The 24,022-nt window shown below is 37.5% G+C and overlaps 1 protein-coding gene across 2 annotated transcripts; it reads left to right on the top strand.

Annotated features, from left to right (window-relative positions):
* Positions 1–631: 631 nt before the first annotated feature.
* cdh15 (cadherin 15, type 1, M-cadherin (myotubule)) lies at positions 632–23,298 on the top strand. Of its 2 annotated transcripts, none has more exons than XM_048186359.1 (14): positions 632–1,388; positions 11,670–11,831; positions 12,254–12,409; positions 14,619–14,763; positions 15,006–15,187; positions 15,263–15,391; positions 15,478–15,663; positions 16,636–16,874; positions 18,820–18,962; positions 19,063–19,290; positions 20,791–21,030; positions 21,121–21,266; positions 21,423–21,617; positions 22,949–23,298. In XM_048186359.1, the coding sequence occupies exons 1-14, from the start codon at positions 936–938 to the stop codon at positions 23,147–23,149; spliced, it is 2,805 nt and encodes a 934-aa protein (XP_048042316.1). In that variant the 5' UTR covers positions 632–935; the 3' UTR covers positions 23,150–23,298. The 2 variants fall into 2 exon arrangements, with proteins under 2 accessions (XP_048042316.1, XP_048042315.1); XM_048186358.1 differs by having other exon boundaries at positions 634–1,388; positions 19,057–19,290.
* The last annotated feature ends 724 nt before the right edge of the window (positions 23,299–24,022 follow it).

Below are 24,022 nucleotides of genomic sequence, written 5' to 3'. Positions count from 1 at the left end.
TAGCAACACACTAAAGAATGCTAGAGTTGTGTTAAAACATTGTAGCAAAATGCTAATACATGTTATAACATGCTAATAACATGTAAATTCAATGCTAGCAATGTACTAAAGCATGTTAGGATCATACTAGCAATGTGTTAAAACATGCTAGCAATGTGGTAAAACATGATAGCAACTGTTAAAGCATATTTGCAAAATGCTAATTTATATCAGCAATGTGTTAAAACATACTAGCAAAATGCTAATTCATGATAGCAATATGTTAAAACATGCTAATGAAATGTTAATGCTAGCAATGTGTTACACATGTTACCAATGTGTTAAAACATGCTAGCAACTTGTTAAAACATACTACCAACATGTTATTTTTACACTAGCAATGTGTTAAAACATACTAGCAACATGCTAAGTCACGCTAGCAATGTGCTAAACCATGCTAGCAATGAACTAAAGCATGTTAGAATCATATTTGTTATAACATACTAACAACATGCTAAGTAATGCTACCAAATTGTTATAACATGCTAGCAACATGCTAATTCATAATAGAAATGTGTTAAAGCATGCTAGCAATAAGCTAAAGCATGCTAGGATCATGCTGACAATGTGCTAAAAAATAATAGCAATGTGCTAAAACATGTTAGCAGCACACTAATGCATGCTAGAATTGTGTTAAAACATGCTAGCGACGTGCTAATTCATAATAGCAATAAGCTAAAGCATGCTAGGATAATGCTAACAATGTGTTAAAAAATAATAGCAATGTGTTAAAAGATGCTAGTAAAGTGTTATAACATGTTATACAACTTGTTATAACATACAATCAACATGTTAAGTCATGTGCTAAAACATGTTAGCAGCACACTAATGCATGTTAGAATTGTGTTAAAAACATGCTAGCAACATGTTAAATCATACTATCAATGTGCTAAAGCATGCTAGGATCATGCTACATGAACATGATAGTAACTTTTTTTTTTTCAGAAAACCTTTATATTTCAGGCTTTCACAGTTATTTTATTTCAGATCTGCCAACATCAGAGTTTGTCATCAAACTTTACTCATCTCGTTCTGCATGTTCTTTATTGAGTGAGGCTTTATACGTCTCATTGACCGGCTCGTGGAGGTTCTGGGGTGTGTCCATGTCATGGGCGAGTGTTGTGGGGGCTGTGAGCCCTGCACACATGTGCTGTCACTCAAGCGCCTGCAGTCAGAGAGACGAGGAACGAGAGCTTCTAGTAGACTCCTGTGTCCCCGTCTCAGTGCAAACTTTGCTTCAGTCTTGTTGCATCTCCAGTGTTTTAACATTTGCAGCGGTTTATTGGATCAGAAGGCAGATGATGAAGGCAGTGGCGGTCCTGGTCGCACTGCTGACCGTTGTGTGTCAGGTGAGTGGAGCTCTACTTTACTTATTTGTGGACTTCAACTCCAGGACATTTCAGTGAACTTCCAGTTGTACAGTGAAATAAACAGATCAGTCTTAATGTAATATTAAAAGCAGAGAGGTTGCAATAATCTTTCCATGAGTAGTGGGGGGACAATTTGTTTTCCTATTATGAAATATATTATGATATATAATCATTTGCTGTAGGTTATCTTGTTGGCTAAAGATTCAGTGTTCAAGAAGTGGTTACAGTTTTGACCTTGGGTCACATCTGCTAAAATCATCTTTAGTGGTTTGGTGTTTAGTAATTGATTGTTAACTGGCTGAACTTACTGTACGAGCCGTCAGATGTATTATACGGTCGCTGGAAATGAATGATCTAAACACGAGTCAATTCTGACAAATTGAATGATGACAGATAATGAAGAAGAAGAGAAATGCAGCTGGTTTGAAGCTCGTTTGACGTTACAGTTTCGAGGCCCCCTTTGGTCTGTCGCTGGAGTAATCATGAAGACAAGAATGAGAATGAAAACAGAGCCACGCTGCCGTAAATATTCGCCACAATCAGTGATCTGAACTGTTTAGATTCTGAAATGAGAGATTTGTCCTGGAGTTGCACTCGTGGTCGAGCTTTCATCATGCTATACATAAACAGCAGAAAGGGTTCTAGTGGCTTGTTATTTATGAGCAATTCAAGAGCAATTGCTTCAAAGTTACTCGGGCACAAGGTACTTTATGCATTTAAACCGAACCATTTTCCCCAAATCATATAGACTCTACTTTATTTGCTCAGAGTTTGCTCTTTCATATCTCATTCTGTTTAATTTAAGGATCAACTTTGTCTCAAACATTTCTTTAGGAGAAATAGACAAGAATTAGACGATCCATGAAGAGCATAGAGCTGTAAAATGAATGTGGATAGCATATCATTTGTCCATTTTAAAGGATTAGTTCACTTCAGAATTCAAATTTCCGGATAATTTACTCACCCCCATGTCATCCAAGATGTTTATGGCTTTCTTTCTTCAGTCGAAAAGAAATTAAGGAAAACATTCCAGGATTTTTCTCCATATAGTGGACTTCAATGGGCACCAAACGGTTGAAGGTCCAAATGTCAGTTTCAGTGCAGCTTCAAAGAGCTCTACATGATCCCAGACGAGGAATAAGAGTCTTATCTAGCGAATGTGGAAGAAATTTTAATTTTAACTTTAATTCCAATTAAACATAACTAACATTTCTTTCCTTACAAGGATAACATTTTGATACTGTATGTCTCTAACACTTGCTCAGAATTACTGTGTCTGAAAATAAGAAAAGGAGAAGTAAAACTAGACAGGTGTCTAGTTATGTATGTCCAACCTCATGATTTGCTCCTACCTGATGTCACGTTTACCATGTTCCTTTTTATAAAAACTGTTGTACGCTCTTGATCGGGGGATTTTCTCTGAAATTGGCCGTGAGTGATTAAAGCATATTGAAGGCATTGTCTGGAGTCTTGTCTGATTACTGCTGCGCAGCAGGTTAGTGGAGCACTAAAGGTCTCAATCCCAAGATCTTAATGTTCATGGGGGGCGAGACGTCGTCCGACTCGAAGCAAGTTAGACGTGCTAGAGTTTGTAAGTGTCGATTAGGAGACGCTACACTATCTTAAGTCAGGTGCGTGGGGGAATTTCTACCACACAAAACAATTGGTCATTTTCTAAAAAAAATAATAAAAATTTATAACCAAAAAAATGCTCGTCTTGCACTGCTCTGAGATGCGCCACACATTACGTAATCATGTTGGAAAGGTCACGTGTGACGTAGGCGGAAGTACCGCTCCAGTGTTTACAAAGGGAATGTACAAAGATTAAGTCAAACGCCCTTTACAAAAAAAGGTAAAACAATGATGTTGGACGATTTTGAAGTTGGAGCAGAAAATGAGAGTTTTTCGCCCTACCGCAGTACTTTCGCTTACGTCATGCATGACCTTCCCAACATGATTACGTAATGTGTGGCGCATCTCAGAGCAGTGCAAGACAAGCATTTGTGGTTAAAAAGTATATACATTTTTATTTATTTTACAAAATGACTGATGGTTTCTCTAGATAAGACTCTTATTCCTCGTCTGGGATCATGTAGAGCTCTTTGAAGCTGCACTGAAACTGACATTTGGACCTTCAACCCGTTGAACCCCAGTGAAGTCCACTATATGGAGAAAAATCCTGGAATGTTTTCCTTAATTTCTTTTCAACTGAAGAAAGGAACATCTTGGATGACATGGAGGAGAGTAAAATATCAGGAAATTTGAATTCTAAAGTGAACTAATCCTTTGAAATCTCTAAATTTTTTAATCGAAGTAAAATCGAACATCATTTCGAAACAAATTTTGTTTCAGGAGTTTGAAACAGCTTGCCAAAGAGAACTTTCCAGAAAAGTTTGCTCCAGCTGGTAAACACCTTTGAACTACCATTGGTCCATGATGATGATGTAATAGGTGGGTGTGGCTCTGAGGCTCCACCTTCTTTGAGGTGTAAATCTTCTCCAGTTCATTTCTTCTGTTCAGTCCATCGAGGTCACAAAAGATGAACATGACGGCACATGCTAGTGGATGAGTTGAATCAACTCCACAGCAACTACATCAATTTATCCACTAACCATTCAGAAACGTCTAAAAGTTGTAACTTCTTCCTGAGTCTCTCCATCAGTGTCGACTCCGGTTTGAACAATGTAAGGCTGAACACCGTCGTCATTTTGGCTGCGTGAGATTCTCCAGCTTTGTTGTTGTCGAGCTGTTAAAGCTCCGCCCTCTTCTGGAAAGGTGGCGTTTTAAGGCTCTGGACGCATTGATAATGTGTGCCACCTGAGATCATGGTAAAATTCTCTGGTGATCAGTGCTGGGAATTCCCAAAAGCTCGAGTCCCGGGAGAGGCTTATGTCTCACTGAGAACAATGAGATTCACACATGCCTCTGGTGGTCTCTTTGAGGGCTTGCTATGACTCCGCGCAGCTGTTCCCAGATGCAGACTCAACCCCATTTGTCTCACATGCTAATCTCTGCAGTGGAAATAGGAGGTCAACGCTCTCAGGCCACGCAATGAGCAAAAAAGTCTGTTAATAAAGCAGCCAGTGTTGAGTTCAGCTGGCGACAGTCAGTCATCCTGGCAACTTTGTGTTCCTCTCAGTCACAGACACTGATACAAATCAATCCGTGCCTTCCTTCCTTGCTTACCTTAATCCTGGATTAGGAAACCATGCTGGGACAGTGATAATTGAACATGATTTCCGGTTTGAATTAGCGTGACATGACAGCATTCTGGTTTTAAAGGGTTCAGTCATGGATCAGTTCTTGTAAAATTAACATGAACACTGCCTAAAATAAAATAATAGGAAAAAAGACAGAAAGAAGGAGGTGACCTTGGACACGAGGCATGATATGACAGAGCGGCCATCTGTGTGACCTATAACCTCTCGTCCAGCCCAGCATTCTGTCTCTGAGACACAGACGGCATCACACATGTACATGTCACACACACACACACACACACACACGTTTGCAGAGATAAACTAAAGGCCAAATTTGACATTTACCTAATCATGCTACTGATTTAAGAATTATCAGGTCAATGCATACAAGCTTGCTTTAACACACAAAGCTACTTCTACATTTAAAATAACAAATTGCATTTGGTCATATCCATATTCTCTGAATTAGTCCCCATATAACAAATATTTGTTAGTGTTAGTTAATAAAAATACAGTCGTTCATTACTTGTTAAAGTTATTTCACAGTGCATTGACTGATTTTTGATTTTAATAATGTGTTAGTAAATGTTGAAAGTAACATTATCTAAGATTAATAAATGCTGTAGGAGTATTGTTTATTCTTAGTTCATGTTAGTTTAACTAACCTTATTGTAAACTGTTATATTAATGCTTTTAGTAGAGTTGATTTATCTTAAATTGCATATTATATGTAATTATATTTTTATGAATATATTATTGTAATAAATTATTATGCATTATAATATGCTGTTGATGTCCGGAGGGAATATTTGTTTTTTTGTGACCCTAAAAGTTTGATTAAATGATCAAAATATGAGGACAATATTCAATATTTTTAAAATATTGAAGGAAAAACAAAACACTAAACTTGGTTAAGGTATTTATCTGACACTACAGCATTTATTTTAATATGCAAATAAAAACAAAAAGCTGACAGGAAAAATCCTACATTGACTGCAACATAATCAGTCATTAATATTTGGTTGGTTCACTCTTGTTTTTGCATATGTTCATAATTTCTTTGTATGACAGCCTGGACAAAAACTATGTTGACACAATTTGGTAGGCTTCATTGCATTATTATCACAAAAAAAAAAAAAAAAAAAAAAAAATCGGTAACACTTTAGTTCAGGGTCCAATTCTCACTTTAAACTAGTTGCTTATTATCATGCATATTAGGATATTGGCTGTTTATTAGTACTTATAAAGCACATATTAATGCCTTATTCAGCATGACCTTATTCTACATCCCATAATCATACCATAATAGCTATTAATAAGCAGTAATTAAGAGTTTACTGAGGCAAAAGTCATAGTTATTAGTGCGAATTGGACTCTAATTTAAGACTTAAGCACAACTATGTAATATGCATACAAAATTTGTAACAAATTTTTAATAATATTTAAATAAAGGGTGAAGATGTCAATTTTCCTATAGGCCAGACATCACTTTTGGCCACTACTGTATATCTAAAACACACATTAAAACTCAGTCGGACACAGATGCGTGGGCCTAATGCGTTCCACACTCGCTCTGGTTCTTCTCCTCTTCAGAAATGTGGCATATCTCATTCTGTTAGTCACGCCTGCACCATCAGTGCCATGCTCTGGACCAGCTGACCCTGCCATATGTGTGTGGAGCTTCAGGAATGTCTTACTCTGGTAAAAGTTGAGCTAAACTGGGTTAGATGTGACACAGAGAGCAACAACTGCGTACTGGAATTTTACTAAGAGACCCAAAGGTTACACTTTGTTGGACATTCATAAACCTGTCATGAAATAAAGTGCATGTTTTGGTGGATATGTGAATGTGAGGTTGGGGGTTGCCGGAAAGCCTGTGGCTGGCACCTGCTGTCTCTGGGGGAATTAGTTTGTGCTTCAGACAGTAGGGTATTTTCAGCCCCGTGTCACATCGGTGCTTCCTCTGAACAAATGTTTTCACATACAGCTCAGGAGACATGATGGGGTTCTCGTTCAAGTATCAGATTTCTACGCTTTGTTTCAATGGTTCACTTTAGATATTCTACTAACTATAATAATAATAACTTTGTGACTACATGTCGGTCATTAGAGTAGCAGAATGTCTAAAGTAGACCATCGCAATAAAGTGTTACCAATTTGGATTTTAAAATGAGAAACAAAAGAAGAACCAAATGTTGAATCTCTCCAGGTGGGCAGTCTGTGAAGTTAGTGTTGCTTCAGATATGAACTCATATTACTAAATAAAAGACCTGAGAATGTACAGATTACGCACTTGTGCATGCCGTAAATGAGGTGAAGAAGTGCATTAGCAGACACACATAAAGGCTGTATGGGTAAATGATAAGAGAAGTAACCAAATGTGCAGCTCTGTTAAAGACATTAAGAGACCTCCAGTTAAAGCCACCCAGAAGACTGACTTCCCACCAACACAATCATTTCAGCCTCAAATATCCAACCAGACATGAGTATTCAGTATTCTGTTGGTCGATATTATATTTTTTTATCTAATCAATTACATGATTACTTAATTAATCGCACATCAATTTTGGCTGAGCAATCACCCCCCAAAAGATCATTTAATTGTGTAAGATAAGTAAAACTTTGAATTGATGTGACAAAAAAATAGGTTTAAAAATAAATAACATTTTATCACACGTACACTTTTAAGGCTACAATGTGGCCATAACATATATTTTTAAAGTGGCATTTAGGTATATTTACACTGCCTTTGAATATGAATGAAAAATGAAATGATACTATGAAACTAAAACCGCCAATAGGTGGCGGCAAATCACTGTCTTAATGAGTGAGTCATTGAATCATTCATTCGACTGAATTATTTAAACGGCTGATTCATTCAGAAATGAAGCAAGTGGCCATCTTTATGAATCAGTGACTCAATCAATTCATTAAAAACTGACATGCAAGTCAATTAAAAATAATTTTAACACATTATTTTTTTCCATAATTAATCCACCAATGTTAAATCGACAGCCCTAGTCAACATGCATAACAGAAAATTATTATGACAATATAAACAACATTGCAGAACATAAATTATTTTGCAATATTTACACAAAATATTTAAAAACAAAAACATGATCACTTCTGCTGAAGCAAATACTCTCAAAATAGACATACATCAACTACCTGATTGATCGCTGTATTGATCTATCACTAATTTGAACCAATTTGAATTCACCTAAAAGTGTTTTTACTAATTTGTTTTTCCATGTAAACATTTGTATATTTATTAGTCTGTTAGTCTAATATTTATTAACTGTTTGAATATTCATAAAATGTAGCTCAGAAGTGACAGTTGTTTGGGAACGGAGTTCTGGAATACACGAGTAAACCCTTCAGACTGAGTGTAATGTAGTACTACACTAGCAGAATGGAGAATTCGGGCTGCTCTAAGATTAGTGCTCTCTAACAGGGGCTGTACATGCCTGTAATGTCCAGCATTCTCTCTGAGGCGCGCCGTCAGGAAACACTTCCACCGCTGCAGCCATGAGGAAATCAAAGATCTACGACAGCCATTGATGTTATTTAAGATTTTTATGATTTATTACTGCATACATAAATGGGGTTATAATAAACAGAAGGATATTATCCTCTGGTGTGGAGGCTAATATAGTTATCGTTTTTGGTTGTGAACGGGCCTTTGGACGTTTTGTCCACAAGTTACTTACAGAGTCTTTGGTGAGAACTTTATTTTAGAACTGCAACATAATATGGTTTAAATCATAAACTTTTTTTGTTGTCGTAAAAAAAAAAAAAAGTTTTAGTTTCCCTGCTAAAAGGGAAAAGCTGTTAAATAAATAATTTGAAATCAGATACCCTTGTGAAAAAGAAGTACAATTTAGTATAGTGTACTTATTACAGAAATAATATACTTAACTGTGAACTGAATGTTTTCTGATAATCACATTAACTGTAAATAAATGAAGATATATTATAGTTTATTGTATATTAAATTCAATTAGTGTGTTTTTTTGACCCTCCTCTTGAACTCCACCAACCCGTATAAGGGTTTGAAAACCGCATTATAATGTTTACACACAAATTGTAAAGGCTTCCTTATATGGTATCACCCCATATTTGGTATCATTTGAAAGCTTAGAATCTAAACGTTACATAGAACACCATTACATAGAATTTTGGTTTATGATACATCAAGCAGTAAAATTGAGCTTACAAATGCATTGGTCCCATTTACGAATTTTCGCAAATTGATTGCGAAGAAAATTTTCTACGCGAATGTATTTTTTATATTTTTCACAAAACAGTCAAGTCATATATCACAAGAAAACTCTCATTCTAAGGAATTTGCCCATGTAGTTTATTTCATTGTGAAATATGATCACTCAGAGAAAAAGGCAAGCGTCACATTCCAACTCCGATAACTGTTTCCAAATAGACAACATATACTATAATATTTATCACTTTCAGCAGTATTTTATGTAATTTCAAAGGGTTTTCTGTAAAATGACACTGGGATATGGAATTTATACCACTGTATATGGGTATAGAAAGACTTTACATTTGTGTAGGTGGAAATTACATGAAGCGGAAATATATATATTCTTCCCTTTAGGTGCATTTGAATAACTCTTGCAGACAACATGATAGAGACAAAGTTCTTTTTTCCAGAGTTTGCTGACATCTAGTGGAAACAACCAGAACTGTCTGCATGGTGTCTGCACTCAGGGACTGAGTTATACACTTTCAAATAAGAATTTACAACAATAAAAATCAAAAAGTGCCTCTTTTTTAGGGGCTTTATTACAGCACAGATAACATATACTACCATTTTTATCACTTTCAGCAGTGTTTTAACTTCAAAGGGTTTCCTGTAAAATGACACCAACATTTTGAATTTAGATCACTATTTGAGGGTATGGGAAGCTTTTCAATTTGGGTAGGCCAAATTCACGCGAAAAATCCCCAAAATGGTCCTGGAGCTTAAGGGGTTGCAGGACTTCTCTATCATTATATAAATATTTTTGCCATTGACAGTAAATTTTGGACCTTTGTGCCGCAGTGCTTTATTACTCAAACTATTTACACAATCTTATTTCTCCCTGCATTTAACTTTGGCAAAATACTACAGTTACAGTTTCATAAATCAGTTCTGGTCTGTGGTGAGAGTTTTTCTCTGTTTGACACACATTGCGTCGGTGTATGTGAGAATTCTGTCACCGTGTGTGGAATTTTGTCACTAAAGCACGTTTAGCAGCTGACCTCTGACCCCGGTCAGGTGCGGTAAAAGAGAACGTGTTTTAGAGTGACGGGCCGTGGGTGGTGAAAACTGAGCCTGTTTTCCTGCTGAACAGCTGCATGAGAGTGTGTGTGTGTGTGTGTGTGTGTGTGTGTGTGTGTGTGTGTGTTGTACGAGTTCTTCATTTTGGCTGAACATAACAGTGCAGTCGTTAGACCTCGATATATGTGCATGTATGTGTTTGTGTCAATAAAAGAAAGAGGAAAGCGTGAGCTAGGTTCCCTCCACCCCTGCACCAGATTCCACATTAGAGACGCCTCAGCTCCACACGCTCTGAAGCGGGAACAAGAGTCTGAACTACAGCTGTATAATACAATGACAAACTGATAAAGGAACACAAGTTTTTTTAAAGCAATCTAAATGAACGCGGTACTCTTAACAGATTTCCTGTATGCGTGTGTGGACCCCTAGAGGTGTGTGATAGAAGTGCAAGTTTGTGAGATTGTGAAAATGCCAACCCTTAAAAAGAGTACTACTTATAGTATAAATATACTTTAAAAGAATATATTTAAATGCAAACTAAATGTAATGTTATCTACATGTTATTTACAATTAAATGAAAATTAATTCAATTACATTTATATTAAATACAATTAAGTGAACTTAAAAGTGCTTTTTTGGCCCATTTAAGTACATCTTTATATATAATTTCACTTTAAATGTATATCAAATAACACTACAGTTAAAATTATAATAAAGTAGGCTATTTTACATGCACTTTAGTTTATGTCAAAATAAGTGTATTTTAGATTATTAAAACAATCGTTTAAAATATACTTAAAACGTTTGATATTATTACAAAGTGCACTTTTTAAAAGTCTGCTTAAGTGTGTCTGAAAGTGTCTCTGTTTATGTACACTGATTTATTTAATGAATATTATGTAATATTGTACAGTTTTGTAAAAATATACATTTAAGATTTAAAGTACATTAGAGATGCACATTCAATTCACTTAAGCACACTTCTTTTTCACAAGGGAATGCAGAATTAAAATGTATAATTTAATATATTCATGTATAAATGCTAAATATTGAAGTCTCTAACACTAGCTTGCAAAATACTTACTTTAGTCATAATAGACAGCTACTTGTGAGTCCTCAATGGAGAAATGCTTTTTATGACATCAGTCAGCAGAGGCATTGCTTTTGCAATGAAATGACGTTATTGGCATAGAAATTATACAGATGCATAAGAGTATATTTACATGACAACGATGTACTTAAAAACGGAAGTTTTTGCATTACTGAAAATTTTCGTGTACAGACGACGTTGTCAAAACGATCCCGTTCACACGGATCCACGAAAACTACTTTAAAATGCCATATTATGCAAACCAAAAGTGTGTTGCAAGACCGTTTTGAGTGGTTCGCAGAGTTTGTAGTCAAAAACAACCAATAAACAACAACAACAAAAATAATTCACTGTAAATGTTTTTTTCTGAAGCGAGACTTTTGAAAGGCTAGTAATAATAGCCGTACCTTATACTGTTATTCATCAGTGTTAGTGATATTCTTCCAATTTATGTTTATGTTAAGAGGGACGGTACTTGTGTGCATGTCAACCATTTTTGAGAAATAAATTAGCTTGGTTCAGATTCCTCAATTTTTGTTGTGGCTTCATGACCATGGGAAAATGTGGGTCCCATGGCCAAACCAGCAGAGAACTAGTGGTGTAAACAGCTCCTAAAATCTGCTGTAGATTGTGAGCATGCCACGGAAGAGCATCAGAGTCTGATCCCTGCATGTGTTCTGCTGCAGGTCAGCAGCGGTCAGGTGAAGCAGAGCGATCTGAACCCAGCTGTGCTGAACCCATGGAGACACAGGAGAGCAGGTCCACAGGTCAGGGTGAAGAGAGACTGGGTCATCCCACCAATACGAGTCTCAGAAAACAGCAAGCAGCTCCCTGAAGATCTGGTCCAGGTAAACAAACAGACCTCATTAGTTGCTCGCTGTAGACCTGAAAAAGAGACACTTCACACATTTACTAGATCACACTAATTGAAGCTGTTTAAAGAAGCAATGTCTATTTAGTGATGTAGTTTGTGCTTGAGTCATATTATTCTGGCTTAGAACAATAGGGTTTTAAATAAATGAAAATGCGAATTAGATTAACAGCATCAACAGATAAACTATACAACAAAAAGTTGGAACACGGTATATTGATATAGTCTATCAAGGGCATATCGCTCCATTTTAAAACTGCATTTTTATGTAAACCATCCAAACAAACCCAAACATGGTAGTCTAAATATTTGTTAAATCATAAACGTTATCCTCACACTCTCTAAACAGATCAGCTGTTTCCCATACAGCTTTAACATGTTCCATGTCCACTCTTGCAGATTAAATCCGACAAGGTTTTCACCGGAGAGGTGATATACAAGCTGGAGGGACCCGGGGTTGACCAAGACCCCAAAGGCCTCTTTGAAATTGATGATAAAACAGGATGGATCAAGAGCAAAATGCCACTGGACAGGGAAAAACACAAGAGTTTTAAGGTAAACATGTTTGTTGAAGCTATGTTTATAATTAAAGGGGCTATATGTAAACATTTTCATGTATTAACCACTTTTTTTATTATTAACAATGTGTGAACAGTTTGTAACAGAACTTAAAGGGTTAGTTCACCCAAAAATGAAGAACACACCCATAAGACTTTCGTTCATCTTTGGAACACAAATTAAGATATTTTTGATGAAATCCGATGGCTCCGTGAGGCCTGCATAGGGAGCAATGAGATCCATAAAGGTACTAAAAACATATTTAAATTAGTGTTGTCAAAAGTACCAACTTCGGTACCTATCGGTACTGAAATTTTAAAAATGTGACGCTTTGAGTGATGTTGAGCGGATTCGTAAACATCTCTGATTGGCCATTGTGTTGACGCGCTCATCGGATATGCCTGTGATTGGCTACAATGATCAACGCATGGGAGCATTTGAAAGCACACGGAAGTGTTTGAATTTGAAAGCGTTTTGAAAGTGGGAGCGTGAGCGATTGAAAGCAGGTGTCTAATAGTGGACCGATCCGCGATAGACGCCTGCTTTCAAACGCTCCCGTGTGTATCTGTGTAAGCGCTTAGTGAAGAGATTAATTGATGACTATTTACAACGTTTTTACAGAGTTGATCATTGAAGCCTATCACAGACATATCCGATGAGCCGTGAAAACGGCCAATCAGAGATGTTTACGAATCCACTCAACAGCGCTCAAAGCGTCACATTTTTTAAATTTCAGTACCGACTAGGTACCGAAGTCGGTACTTTTGACAACACTAATTTAAATCAGTTCATGTGAGTACAGTGGTTCAATATTAATATTATAAAGTGACGAGAATATTTTTGGTGCGCCAAAAAAACAAAATATCGACTTATATAGTGATGGCCGATTTCAAAACACTGCTTCACGAAGCTTCGGAGCGTTATGAATCTTCTGTGTCGAATCGTGTCAAACCACCTAACTGCTGAAATCACGTGACTTTGGCACTCCGAACCGCTGATTCGACACGCTGATTCATTACACTCCGAATCTTCCTGAAGCAGTGTTCTGAAATCGTACATCACTATATTAGTCGTTATTTTGTTGTTTTTTTGGCGCACCAAAAATATTCTTGTTGCTTTATAATATTCATATTGAACCACTGTACTCACATGAACTGATTTAAATATGTTTTTAGTACAATAATGAATCTTGAGAGAGGAAATGTCATTGCTGGCTATGCAGGCCTCACTGAGTCATCATATTTCAACAAAAATATCTTAATTTACTTTCCGAAGATTAATGAAGGACTTACGGGTGTGGAACAGCATGTAATAAATGACAGTAATAGTGAGTAATAATGTGAGGGTGAGTAATAAATGACAGAATTTTCATTTTTGAGTGAACTAACCTTTTAAAAATGAGACCTTCTGCGACTTCCTAGGTTGTCTATGAAAGCCTGTAGACTGATTTTTATGTGAAGGACTCGGGTCGTTTTTGCCGGGAAATTCGAAAGGATGCGACGGTTACGCGCGCTCCCGAGAGCCTCTTCTATGACAGGAGCTAATGTTCAGGATAATGCCGAAAGAGCCATTCTGTACTGTAATGCCAATGTGTCATGCAAAGAAAAGGGATTAATTCAAAGTATAGTCTCACATTGCCAGATCTTATAGTCTCAAATCAAACTATCATAACAGTGTAATTTTAATTACCTCATCTGTCGACATGATACCAGAGCTGGTGTAAACATATCCACATCGCTATGATTAGATAATTTCTGAACTGCTGTTTTCTCACCGCTGTCATTTTTGTTGTGTTTATTTTGTTAATGAGAGAAATAACATCTATTCTAAACGAATTGCGTCGGGATTTTCGCTTACAGTGCATCGCTGCCAATGTATTTCCAATTTCTTTTTACTTCTAAGCAAAGAACGAGAACGAATTTCGCCTTGAGTATATCTGGGTCTTGAATCCCGTTCAGTCTCTTCTACAATACATGTGCATGAGCGATACGCTGCAGTTCACTTAACAGCCACAGGGTGTCGCTAAGGGTTTCTGAATACTTTGTAGTACATTTTTTACATTTTAGTTTTTCTCCTGATTTAAATTAGATTACAGATTCACAATGTGGTCTCAGACGTATTGTATCTCACAGATAAGAGACTCTGGCATGAAGCTTGATGAATCATGTGATATTTGAATAACTCTATGCATGTATAATATCCCCAGCTCAAAGCCTTTGCACTCTCACCAAGTGGAGAGAGACTGGAAAGTCCCACCACCATTGAGATCTACGTTCTCGATCAGAATGACCACAGGCCTGAATTTACCCAGAAGGAGTTCATTGGAACAATCCCAGAGTTCTCTGTTCCAGGTAACGTGTACAAAATTAGACCAATTTTATAGTACTTTTATGGAGCTTGACAGTCATGGTCACCATTAACTTTCAAAAGAACAGTCTGAACATTCTGTTAAATATCTCCTTTTGTATTCTATTGAAGAAAAAATGTGAGGGTGATTATTTAAGTAATTGACCCCTATAAGTAATGTAGTCAGACTTCACATGCATGAATGGAAGTATCATGTTAACCTTGTGATGTGCTTCTCTGCGATCAGGAACTTCAGTGATGCAGGTGACAGCGGTCGATTCTGATGATCCACTGACAGAGAACGCCGCTCTCAGCTTCTCCATCATTGGGCAAGAGAGTAACCCTCCCAACAGCATTAACAAGACCATGTTTGGCATTAACAACAAAACTGGAGTCATCTACATACGAGATGTGGGGCTAGACAGAGATGTGGGTAATTATGAAGAGCGTAGACAAAAGTAATCTGAAGAAAGAAAGCGGTAACATGCCCTGCTGTGTTGTCAGGTGGTGCAGTCCTTCAGGCTGACTCTGCAGGTGGCTGACATGTCTGGAATGGGTCTAACCTCCACTGGTCGTGCCATCATTCACATCTCTGACATTAACAACCACGCTCCCAAATTCCAGCCGACCGTGGTATGAGACCGATTGAAGACACGCACAGTCTTTGATGTTCACCTGATCTGTTTTCTGAGCTGCTTGTTCCAATTTTGTGACCGCAGTACAACATGTATGCAATGGAGAACCAGCTCCTCGCTGAGGTGGGCCGGGTCAACGCCTCGGATAAGGACCAGAAGGGTGGAGATAACTGGAGGATCAAGTACACCATCAAAAAGGGAAATACTTTAGGACAGTTTGCCATCCGCACAGACCCAGTCACCAACCAAGGCATCATTTCTGTGGTTAAGGTGAGATTACTGCCACAAATAGGGTAGATTAAAGACTGGCCTCTGTGGCTCGCCATACACTCTTAAAGGGGTCATTGATTATGATTTCACTTTAGTTAGTGTGTAATGTTGCTGTTTGAGCATAAACAACATCTGCAAAGTTACGACGCTCAAAGTGCAATGCAAAGGAGATATTTTCTTTTAAAGAATTCGCTGTTTAAGGACTACAACAAACGGCTGGTAGGGACTACAACAAGCTTCTTTAGAGAAGAGGAAGAGTTGTTGTAGTAGAGTGTTGTTGTCATGCCGTCATTTTACGCCGGACTGCTTCACAAACGAGGGTCAATTCAACACAAAAGATGAACATGACGGCACATGCTAGTGGATGAGTTGAATCAACTCCACAGCAACTACATCAATTTATCCACTAACCATTCAGAAACGTCCAGTTTCATTCTAAAAGTTGTAACTTCTTCCTGAGTCTCTCCATCAGTGTCGACTCCGGTTTGAACAATGTAAGGCTGAACACCGTTACTGACAATCCTCATTTTGGCTGCGTGAGATTCTCCAGCTTTGTTGTTGTTGAGCTGTTAAAGCTCCGCCCTCTTCTGGAAAGGGGTCGGGAGCAGCAGCTCATTTGCATTTAAAGGGACACACAAAAACTGTGTGTTTTTGCTCACACCCAAATAGATTGTACTGTTGTTTAACAACATGCTGATTGTCCATGCAACGAAATGACTTTCTGGAAAATAAAAATCAGTAGACAAAAGTTGTGAGTTGTGCAAATGTGCAGATTGATGGTAGTAGAGAAAGACAATTTTTAAAAATGTGCATTTTGTCATTGATTTAGAGCAAACTAGTTTATTGTACACTCAACATTTAAGGATTCGAGGTTCTATTTGAGTGTTTATCCCTCATTTTCCCCATCCCATTCAGTGTGTATGTATTATTTGCAGACTACATTTCAAACACAATGTCTCTGCTCTCTTGCAGCCTCTAGACTATGAATCGCAGGCAGAGTACCAGCTCGTTGTAACAGCAGAGAATGAAGTCAGCCTTAAAGCCCCGTACGATCAAATACACAGTGCTACAGTCACTGTCAGAGTGATGAATGAAAACGAGGCCCCGGTCTTCTATAAAAACCCCATTAAAGTCACTGTCGCTGAGTCTGTTGTTCCCGGTACTGTGCTGGTCTCAGATATTGCTCATGATCCAGATAATGCCAAGCTAAGGTGAGGCTCACTCCTCATTTCACCCACATCACATCAATACCATACACACGTTTATACTGCACAGCATGATGAAGCCAAGTTAGTCCTGGAACAATATTCTTATCATTTCTAAGATTGACCTTAACCTGAAATTGTAGTAAAAAGATACTCATACAAGTTATGAATTCAGGAGAGTGTGCTCCTTGGGTAACCATTGTGAAAATAAAGTGCACTTAATTGTTTTCAATGTGCACTTCTAATATACTTTAAAGTTCAAATCTTAAAAGTATATGTTTTACAAAACTGTGCTTGCAGATAATACAATATTAATAAAATAAAAGGCCACTTAAGTGTACTCTCTTTAAGTACACTTAAGTGGCCTTTTATTTTATTAATATTGTATTATCTGCAAGCACAGTTTTGTAACAGACTTAAGTTTCTTAACAGACTTAATAAAAAGTGCACTTTGTAATAATGTTAATTTAAAAGTTAGTTTTAAATAATCGTTTTTATCTTTTGTCATGTTTAAAGAAGTACACATTTTGATATTTAAACATGGTATCTGTCTGAAACATACATAGCAATGCTCTAGCAACCATCCAGAACAACCTAGCAACCACCAAGTGTGCTCGCAACCGCATAGCAACACCCTTGCAACCACCCCAAGTACTCTAGCAATCGCATAGCAACACCCTAGTAACCATCCATAATACCCTTTAAACTACATATCAACACCCTAGCAACCACCCAAAGTATCCTTGCAAGCGCATAGCAACATCCTAGCAACCACCCAGAACACCCTATAAATCACATAGCAACACCCTAGCAACCACTCAGAATACCCTAGCAATCACAAAGCAACACCCTAGTAACCATCCATAATACCCTTTAAACCACATATCAACACCCTAGCAACCACCCAAAGTATCCTTGCAAGTGCATAGCAACATCCTAGCAACCACCCAGAATACCCTAGCAATCACAAAGCAACACCCTAGCAACCACCCAGAATACACTTTAAACCACATATCAACACCCTAGCAACCACCCAGAGTCCCCTCACAACCACATAGCAACACCCTTGAAACAACATAGCAACACCCTAGCAACCACCCCAAGTACCCTAGCAAAAGCACATATCAACACCCTAATAACCACCCAGAATACCCTTGAAACCGCATATCAACACCCTAACAGCAACCACCCAGAGTAAATGAGCAGCCGCATAGCAACACCCTAGCAACCACCCGAGTACCTTAGCAACTGCATAGCAACATCCTAACAACCACCCAGAGTACCTTAGCAACCGTATAGCAACATCCTAGCAACCACCCAGAATACCTTCAAAACCTCATAGCAACACCCTATCAAACACCTTGAGTACCCTAGCGACCACATAGCAACACCCTAGTAACCACACAGAATACCCTAGAAACTGAATAGCAACAACCTAGCAACCACCAAGAGTACCCTAGCAACCACTCAGAGTACCCTATAAATCGCATAGCAAATGATTTTGACAACTTTTAAACTCTGAGCTTTTAAATCTGCTTCAGACTTAAAACCTTCAAACGTCAAGCTTTTTAAACTCTCTCTTTCTGTCTAAAAACTTTAACCATATTTCAAATACAATACAAGTAGTTATGAATTACATATAAAGATGTACTTAAGTCCTACTTAAGTGGGTCAAAAAAGCACTCTTAAGTTAACTTAATTGCATTTAATATAAATTTAATTTAATCAGTTTTCATTTAATTGTAAATAATATGCAGATAAGTGTCTGAAAACATTACATCCATTTTGCACTTAAGCATATTCTTTTAAAGTATATTAATTCCATAATAAATACTCTATGCTAAAGTGTACTTCATTTTTACAAGGGAAAGCTTACATACATTAAGCCTAATCTACCGTATGTTCAAACGTTATGTTACAGACACACTTAGGGTTATGGGTTTTTGTCCAGGTTTGAAATCATTCAGGATCCTGAGAGTTGGCTTGCTATCAACCATGCGAATGGCCAGATCACTGCCAGAAGAACCTTCAACATCCGATCTCCCCACGTCAGGAACAACATTTACTCTGCCATCGTGAAAGTCACAGATCAGGGTGAGCGCCTGGGACCTGTAAAATGAAATGGATGATCACAAAATAACCAGTGTGAATTTGTTTGAATAGACTGTGATGATACCTCTCTGTCCAGATGCAGATAGCATCTCTGCAACAGCGACTCTGGAGGTCCATCTGTGGGAGACCAATGATTACCCACCAGTGCTGATACCCTCGAGTGGGACCGTGTGCAGTGACCGGGACAGAGATAAACTGGGCCTGCTGCTCAGTGCAGTGGACGAGGACATGTCCCCTCAAGCTGACCCTTTCACTTTCAACATCGCTGACCAAAACGTAGCTGCCAATTGGACCATCATAACTCTTAATGGTAAAACATAAACATAATCTATATGTATTTGTACCCTTTGTACCCAGCTTAGAATAGTATGACAATCCATCCTGGGCCTGGTTGGTCTGGTTTATGCTAGTTTGGTGTGGGTATACCCGGTGCACAGCCATAGTGAGCTGGTTAACCAGTATGGTCTTTCTGGTGGAACTGGTTGATCGAGATTGTCTTAAAAATCAAAGGAAATCTTGATTAAGCTAGTTATGTAGCCAAATGACTGGTTTATGCTCCAACCCTAATCAAATACACCTGAATCAAGGGCTGAAATTGCCCCTATACCCTTAGATACAGCACTATTTGAGTGGATTGCCATTTGAATGGTGTCCGAAACCATAGCGGACGTTATCGAGTGTGCTCATTCAATCCCACAATGCACCGCAATAACGAGTATACAACTGATGTACGCTTAAAGGCTAGAGAATACCCATAATGCACCGTGAGAGTCGCGTGTTGAATGAATTCTGCTGTCTCGCCAGAAAATGGCATCCGCAGCTGAATCATCCATCCATCCATTTTCCAAACCGCTGGTCCAATGTGGGTACAGCATAATATTATATAGGTATAAATTCCTTTTTAATTGATTATTAAGTTGTTTAATTAAGGTTTATACATGCTAGTTTCCATGACAGAGTTCAAGATAAATCTTTTCATTGTTAAATCATTATTAAACAGAAAGCACAAACTATGCAAAAGCGGCAACCCTTCCAGCACACTCAGTGTCCGAATTCACTCACTCGTTTTAATTCACTCCTTCAAGTGGACTATATTAGTGGACTAATGTAGGGAGTAGTTAATGAGGGGGTATAGGTGGGCGATTTCGGACATAGCCAAGGTCTTCAGGATTAGCCAAAAGCTTAGGAAGCTGATTTGTTGCTTCATAGGCAGTGATTGTGCACAAAGGTCCTCATGAAACTCATTTCGGACAGACTCCTGAGGCGGCGTAACGGTCTAATGAAGAAAATAGAGAGATCTTTGGTGATAACTAAACAAATATTTACAGTTGTAGGACACGTTTCTCAATACTTAGGTCATTTTTTAAAAACTCTTCATGCAGTTCTGGTTTTTAACTTTCAACTTGGCACAGCAGTAAATGCAAAACAAGAATGACTCTTTAATTCACAGCAGTAAATGTTACGTGGTCCATGTTTACTTTACAGTTCATACTGTACAAAACTGATTATAGGATTCGGACATGCCTTGTTGCCTTCCTGCCTCTGTATGCTGCCAGCGATCGCAGCCTTAGAGAGTTACAGGCAGGTGAGTTTGATCGAGGTTGAAGCCGAACTCTGCAGTAAAGTTGAGAAACCCTGCTTTAGAGTAACCGTAGAGCTCCCGGAGGCCTTCTATCCTGCAGAGTTCAGCTCCAACCATAATGAAGTTAATCAGGTGTTCAGGAAGGATCAGGGTTGGAACTGAAGTCCCCTACTTTGATTTCTAAGAGCCCTTGTTTTCTCTTCTGTCTCTTCACATGTTCGTTCTCAGAGACCCATGCAGTTCTCCAGCCGCTGATAGACATCGAGAGAGGCGAGTTCTCAATCCCTGTGGTCGTGTCAGACTCGGGCTCACCGCCGCTTTCCTCTAACGCTCTGGTCAACGTGACCGTGTGTCCCTGTGACAGTTTCGGTGACTGCAAGAGCTTCAGCGCAGCCATCTTTGGAGCCAAAATGGGAATAAGCTTCATCGCCCTTATGATTATTATAGGAAGCGTTGCATTTCTGTTGTGTAAGTAAACGCTGTATTTATGCCTAAACACCAACAAACCTGATGAGCTCTAGTATATTTTGCTTTAATAAAACCTGATTGCCTTTTCAGTTCTTCTTCTTCTCACCGTGGCGGTGAAGGGCTGCACAAGGAAGAACATTGGAAAAGGAGGAAGTCTGCTGGTCGGAGCGTCTGACGACGACATCCGAGACAATGTCTTTCACTACGATGAGCAGGGAGGAGGAGAAGAGGATGAAGTGAGAGCAGTGACAACATTTATGACATTTTACATGCAGATACAGTGTAGATACATTTCATTGTTCTCAGGCAGCAAAGTTGAACAAACTTGCATGTTTGTTGGATTTATTTGTGTTTTAAAGTGAAATGGAAAATGTCCTGTTTCTGTCCAATAGGATGCGTTTAATATCGATTTTCTGAGGAACCCCCGTGACGTGGTCCCTGCCCCGGCCTCATTTTTCCCACAAGACTGTGGCCTGCCCAGAGGAAAACAACCTCTACGGAAAGACGCACCCCATAACCTGCCTTCTCCTACATATCCACGCAAAACCCCCGGAGACCCAACCGACATCGAAGAGTTCATCAATGTTGTAAGCCAGTTTTCTTTAATAAGGAATAATGTTTCCGCTTTATATTAAGTGTCTTTATGTATTAACATTCAAACTAATCATATGATACAATGCACTTATTGTGCACAAACAAGTTTTACATTGTACTTATATTTAATTTCTGTAATCTGTTGACCTTCCCTTACACTTTAACTTTAATACCACCAAACCAGCCCTAACCTCACCCGTATCCACCTCAAAAGTGTTTTTCAATATAACATCAACAAAATAAACATATTGTACCTACAATTATTGGTTACACTTTATTTTAAGGTGTCTGTATTACAGTGTAATTATACATTTAAGTACTGAGTAATAATAATTAACTACATTTGCTTAATTTAGGTTTTGGTTTAGGGTTAGTTGCATGTAATTATGCATAATTTATGGTTACTACTACAATAACTCCATGTAACAAGAACACTGTAAAATTAAGTGTTACCCAGTTTTCTTTAATGTAAGTACACAGTAGTTAAAGAAATCCTAACATAAAGCGAAATAAGATTCAGTCTGGAATATTTGTGGGTAATTCTCAGGAAAATTCCATTTAATTGGAAAAGTATAAAACTGAATTTAAGAAATAAAATGTCAATACTTGCAAAGTATTATTAGTTATTTATCATTACTAATCCAAACTAAGTGCTGTTTTAACTGTCAAAATAAGTTACAAATTGAATATTTAAATCATTAAATTCTGACTCAAAGTATTTTTAGAAAAAAAAAAGAGAATTTAATTAAAATGAATTAAATGGGTTTTTTTTTTACTTTATGCTCTTTATACAAAAATTAAGCCTTTTTTCAAGATTTACGCATTACAATTAATAGTAAAATTCCTTCAAATTGAATTTAATTATCCTTTCATATTATGAATTAAGAATTTTAATGAGTAAAAAAAAACTAGAGCTTAATAAAACATTTTGTATAAATCTTAATGGAACAAGGGAATGGACCATTTATTTTATGTGATTTGTATTCATAAATTTAAAAAAAAAAAAGGAAGAAAATGTTTACATTTAAATTCATACAAAATGTTTTATTAAACTAGTTTTTTTTCACTTATTTAAAATTCTTAATTCATAATATGTAATTATTATTCAATTCAATTTGAAGGAATTTTACTGTTAATTTAATTTTTTTTGAGTGTATAACCGTAAAAATGCAATGAAGATAAATGCACACATGCAAATTGTCTGATATTCTGATGAAGACAAAATTTTAAAACAATTTTATTATAATTTCTTTGCAATAAACACTGAAAATTGCATGCACTTTTTTGTGTGACAAATTTCCCCTTTTCTGCTTCGCCTCAACAGGGTCTGGACGCTGCTGACAATGACCCGAACGTCCCACCGTACGACACAGCGCTGATCTATGACTATGAGGGAGACGGCTCGGTCGCAGGCAGCCTCAGCTCCATCGCCTCCATGGGCTCAGATGGTGACCAGGACTATGACTACCTCAACGACTGGGGGCCACGCTTTAAAAAACTGGCGAACATGTACGACCCGCGTTAGATGCCAGACTGACTCTTTCATTCAAGATGTCCGGATACTCTCATGCATGCATGTCCTTCAAATCTTCATGCAAACACATCTTCTATATGAGAGAGTGCTCATGATGTAAGGGGAGGTTTACATTATTGATTATTATAGATAAATGGACTATCTATTCCCCAGTGCTAAAAGTCATCAGTGTTAGAAGAGAGAATGCACACACTCTGTCCCTTTCCTTCATGGATCAGTGGATCATCGTGATGATGTGACTCACACATATGGCTCTTACTGTGAAAACTGATTAGACAAGGTGCAAAAAGGATGCCTTGTTCATAAAATGTGTGTCATGTTCTGAAGACCAATACTGAGGTTCGCTGAGCATGTGGGGTAAACGGAAAGAATTATGCACCCGAAAATGATCCACTTATTCACTCATACCCGTCATTCTAAACCCACATGACTTTCTTTAATTCATGGAACACAGAAGGAGATTTTTTATATTTTGTTGAATTTCAGCTGCTCTTTTATATATGCATATATGCTTTTATATGTGCTCTTTTTTATGTACACACACATACATACTTATTAGGGGTGGGCGATATGACGAAAATCTTATATCACCATTTTAAAAAAAAAGTTAAAAAAAAAGTAAAAAAAAAAAAAAAGCAAACAGTGATAAAATAATAAAGAAACTAATTACAAGCATATAGAAAAACAAACTACAATAGAATAAAGACACGAATGAAATAGACCTGAAAAACTTAAAGCACTAGAAATAAAAAATACTTGTATAAAGTAATTAAATGTTTATAAAAAAGACTGCATAGTCTTCACAGTGTAAATTAAATATACATTTTATACATACATTCTTATTAAAGCTACAAAAGTGATTCC

Source organism: Megalobrama amblycephala, linkage group LG3, assembly GCF_018812025.1.
Source record: "Megalobrama amblycephala isolate DHTTF-2021 linkage group LG3, ASM1881202v1, whole genome shotgun sequence".
NCBI classification, from domain to species: Eukaryota; Metazoa; Chordata; class Actinopteri; order Cypriniformes; family Xenocyprididae; genus Megalobrama; species Megalobrama amblycephala.
This window is presented reverse-complemented; position numbering and strand designations above follow the sequence as displayed.

Bases quoted from the DNA above. Each gene is read 5' to 3' on its own strand.
- cdh15 (XM_048186358.1), top strand. From the start codon at position 936: ATGCTAGGATCATGCTACATGAACATGATAGTAACTTTTTTTTTTTCA. The intron at 15,188-15,262 runs GTGGGTAATTAT...CTGTGTTGTCAG, and splicing joins ATGTGGGGCTAGACAGAGAT to GTGGTGCAGTCCTTCAGGCT. The intron at 15,664-16,635 runs GTGAGATTACTG...GCTCTCTTGCAG, and splicing joins GCATCATTTCTGTGGTTAAG to CCTCTAGACTATGAATCGCA.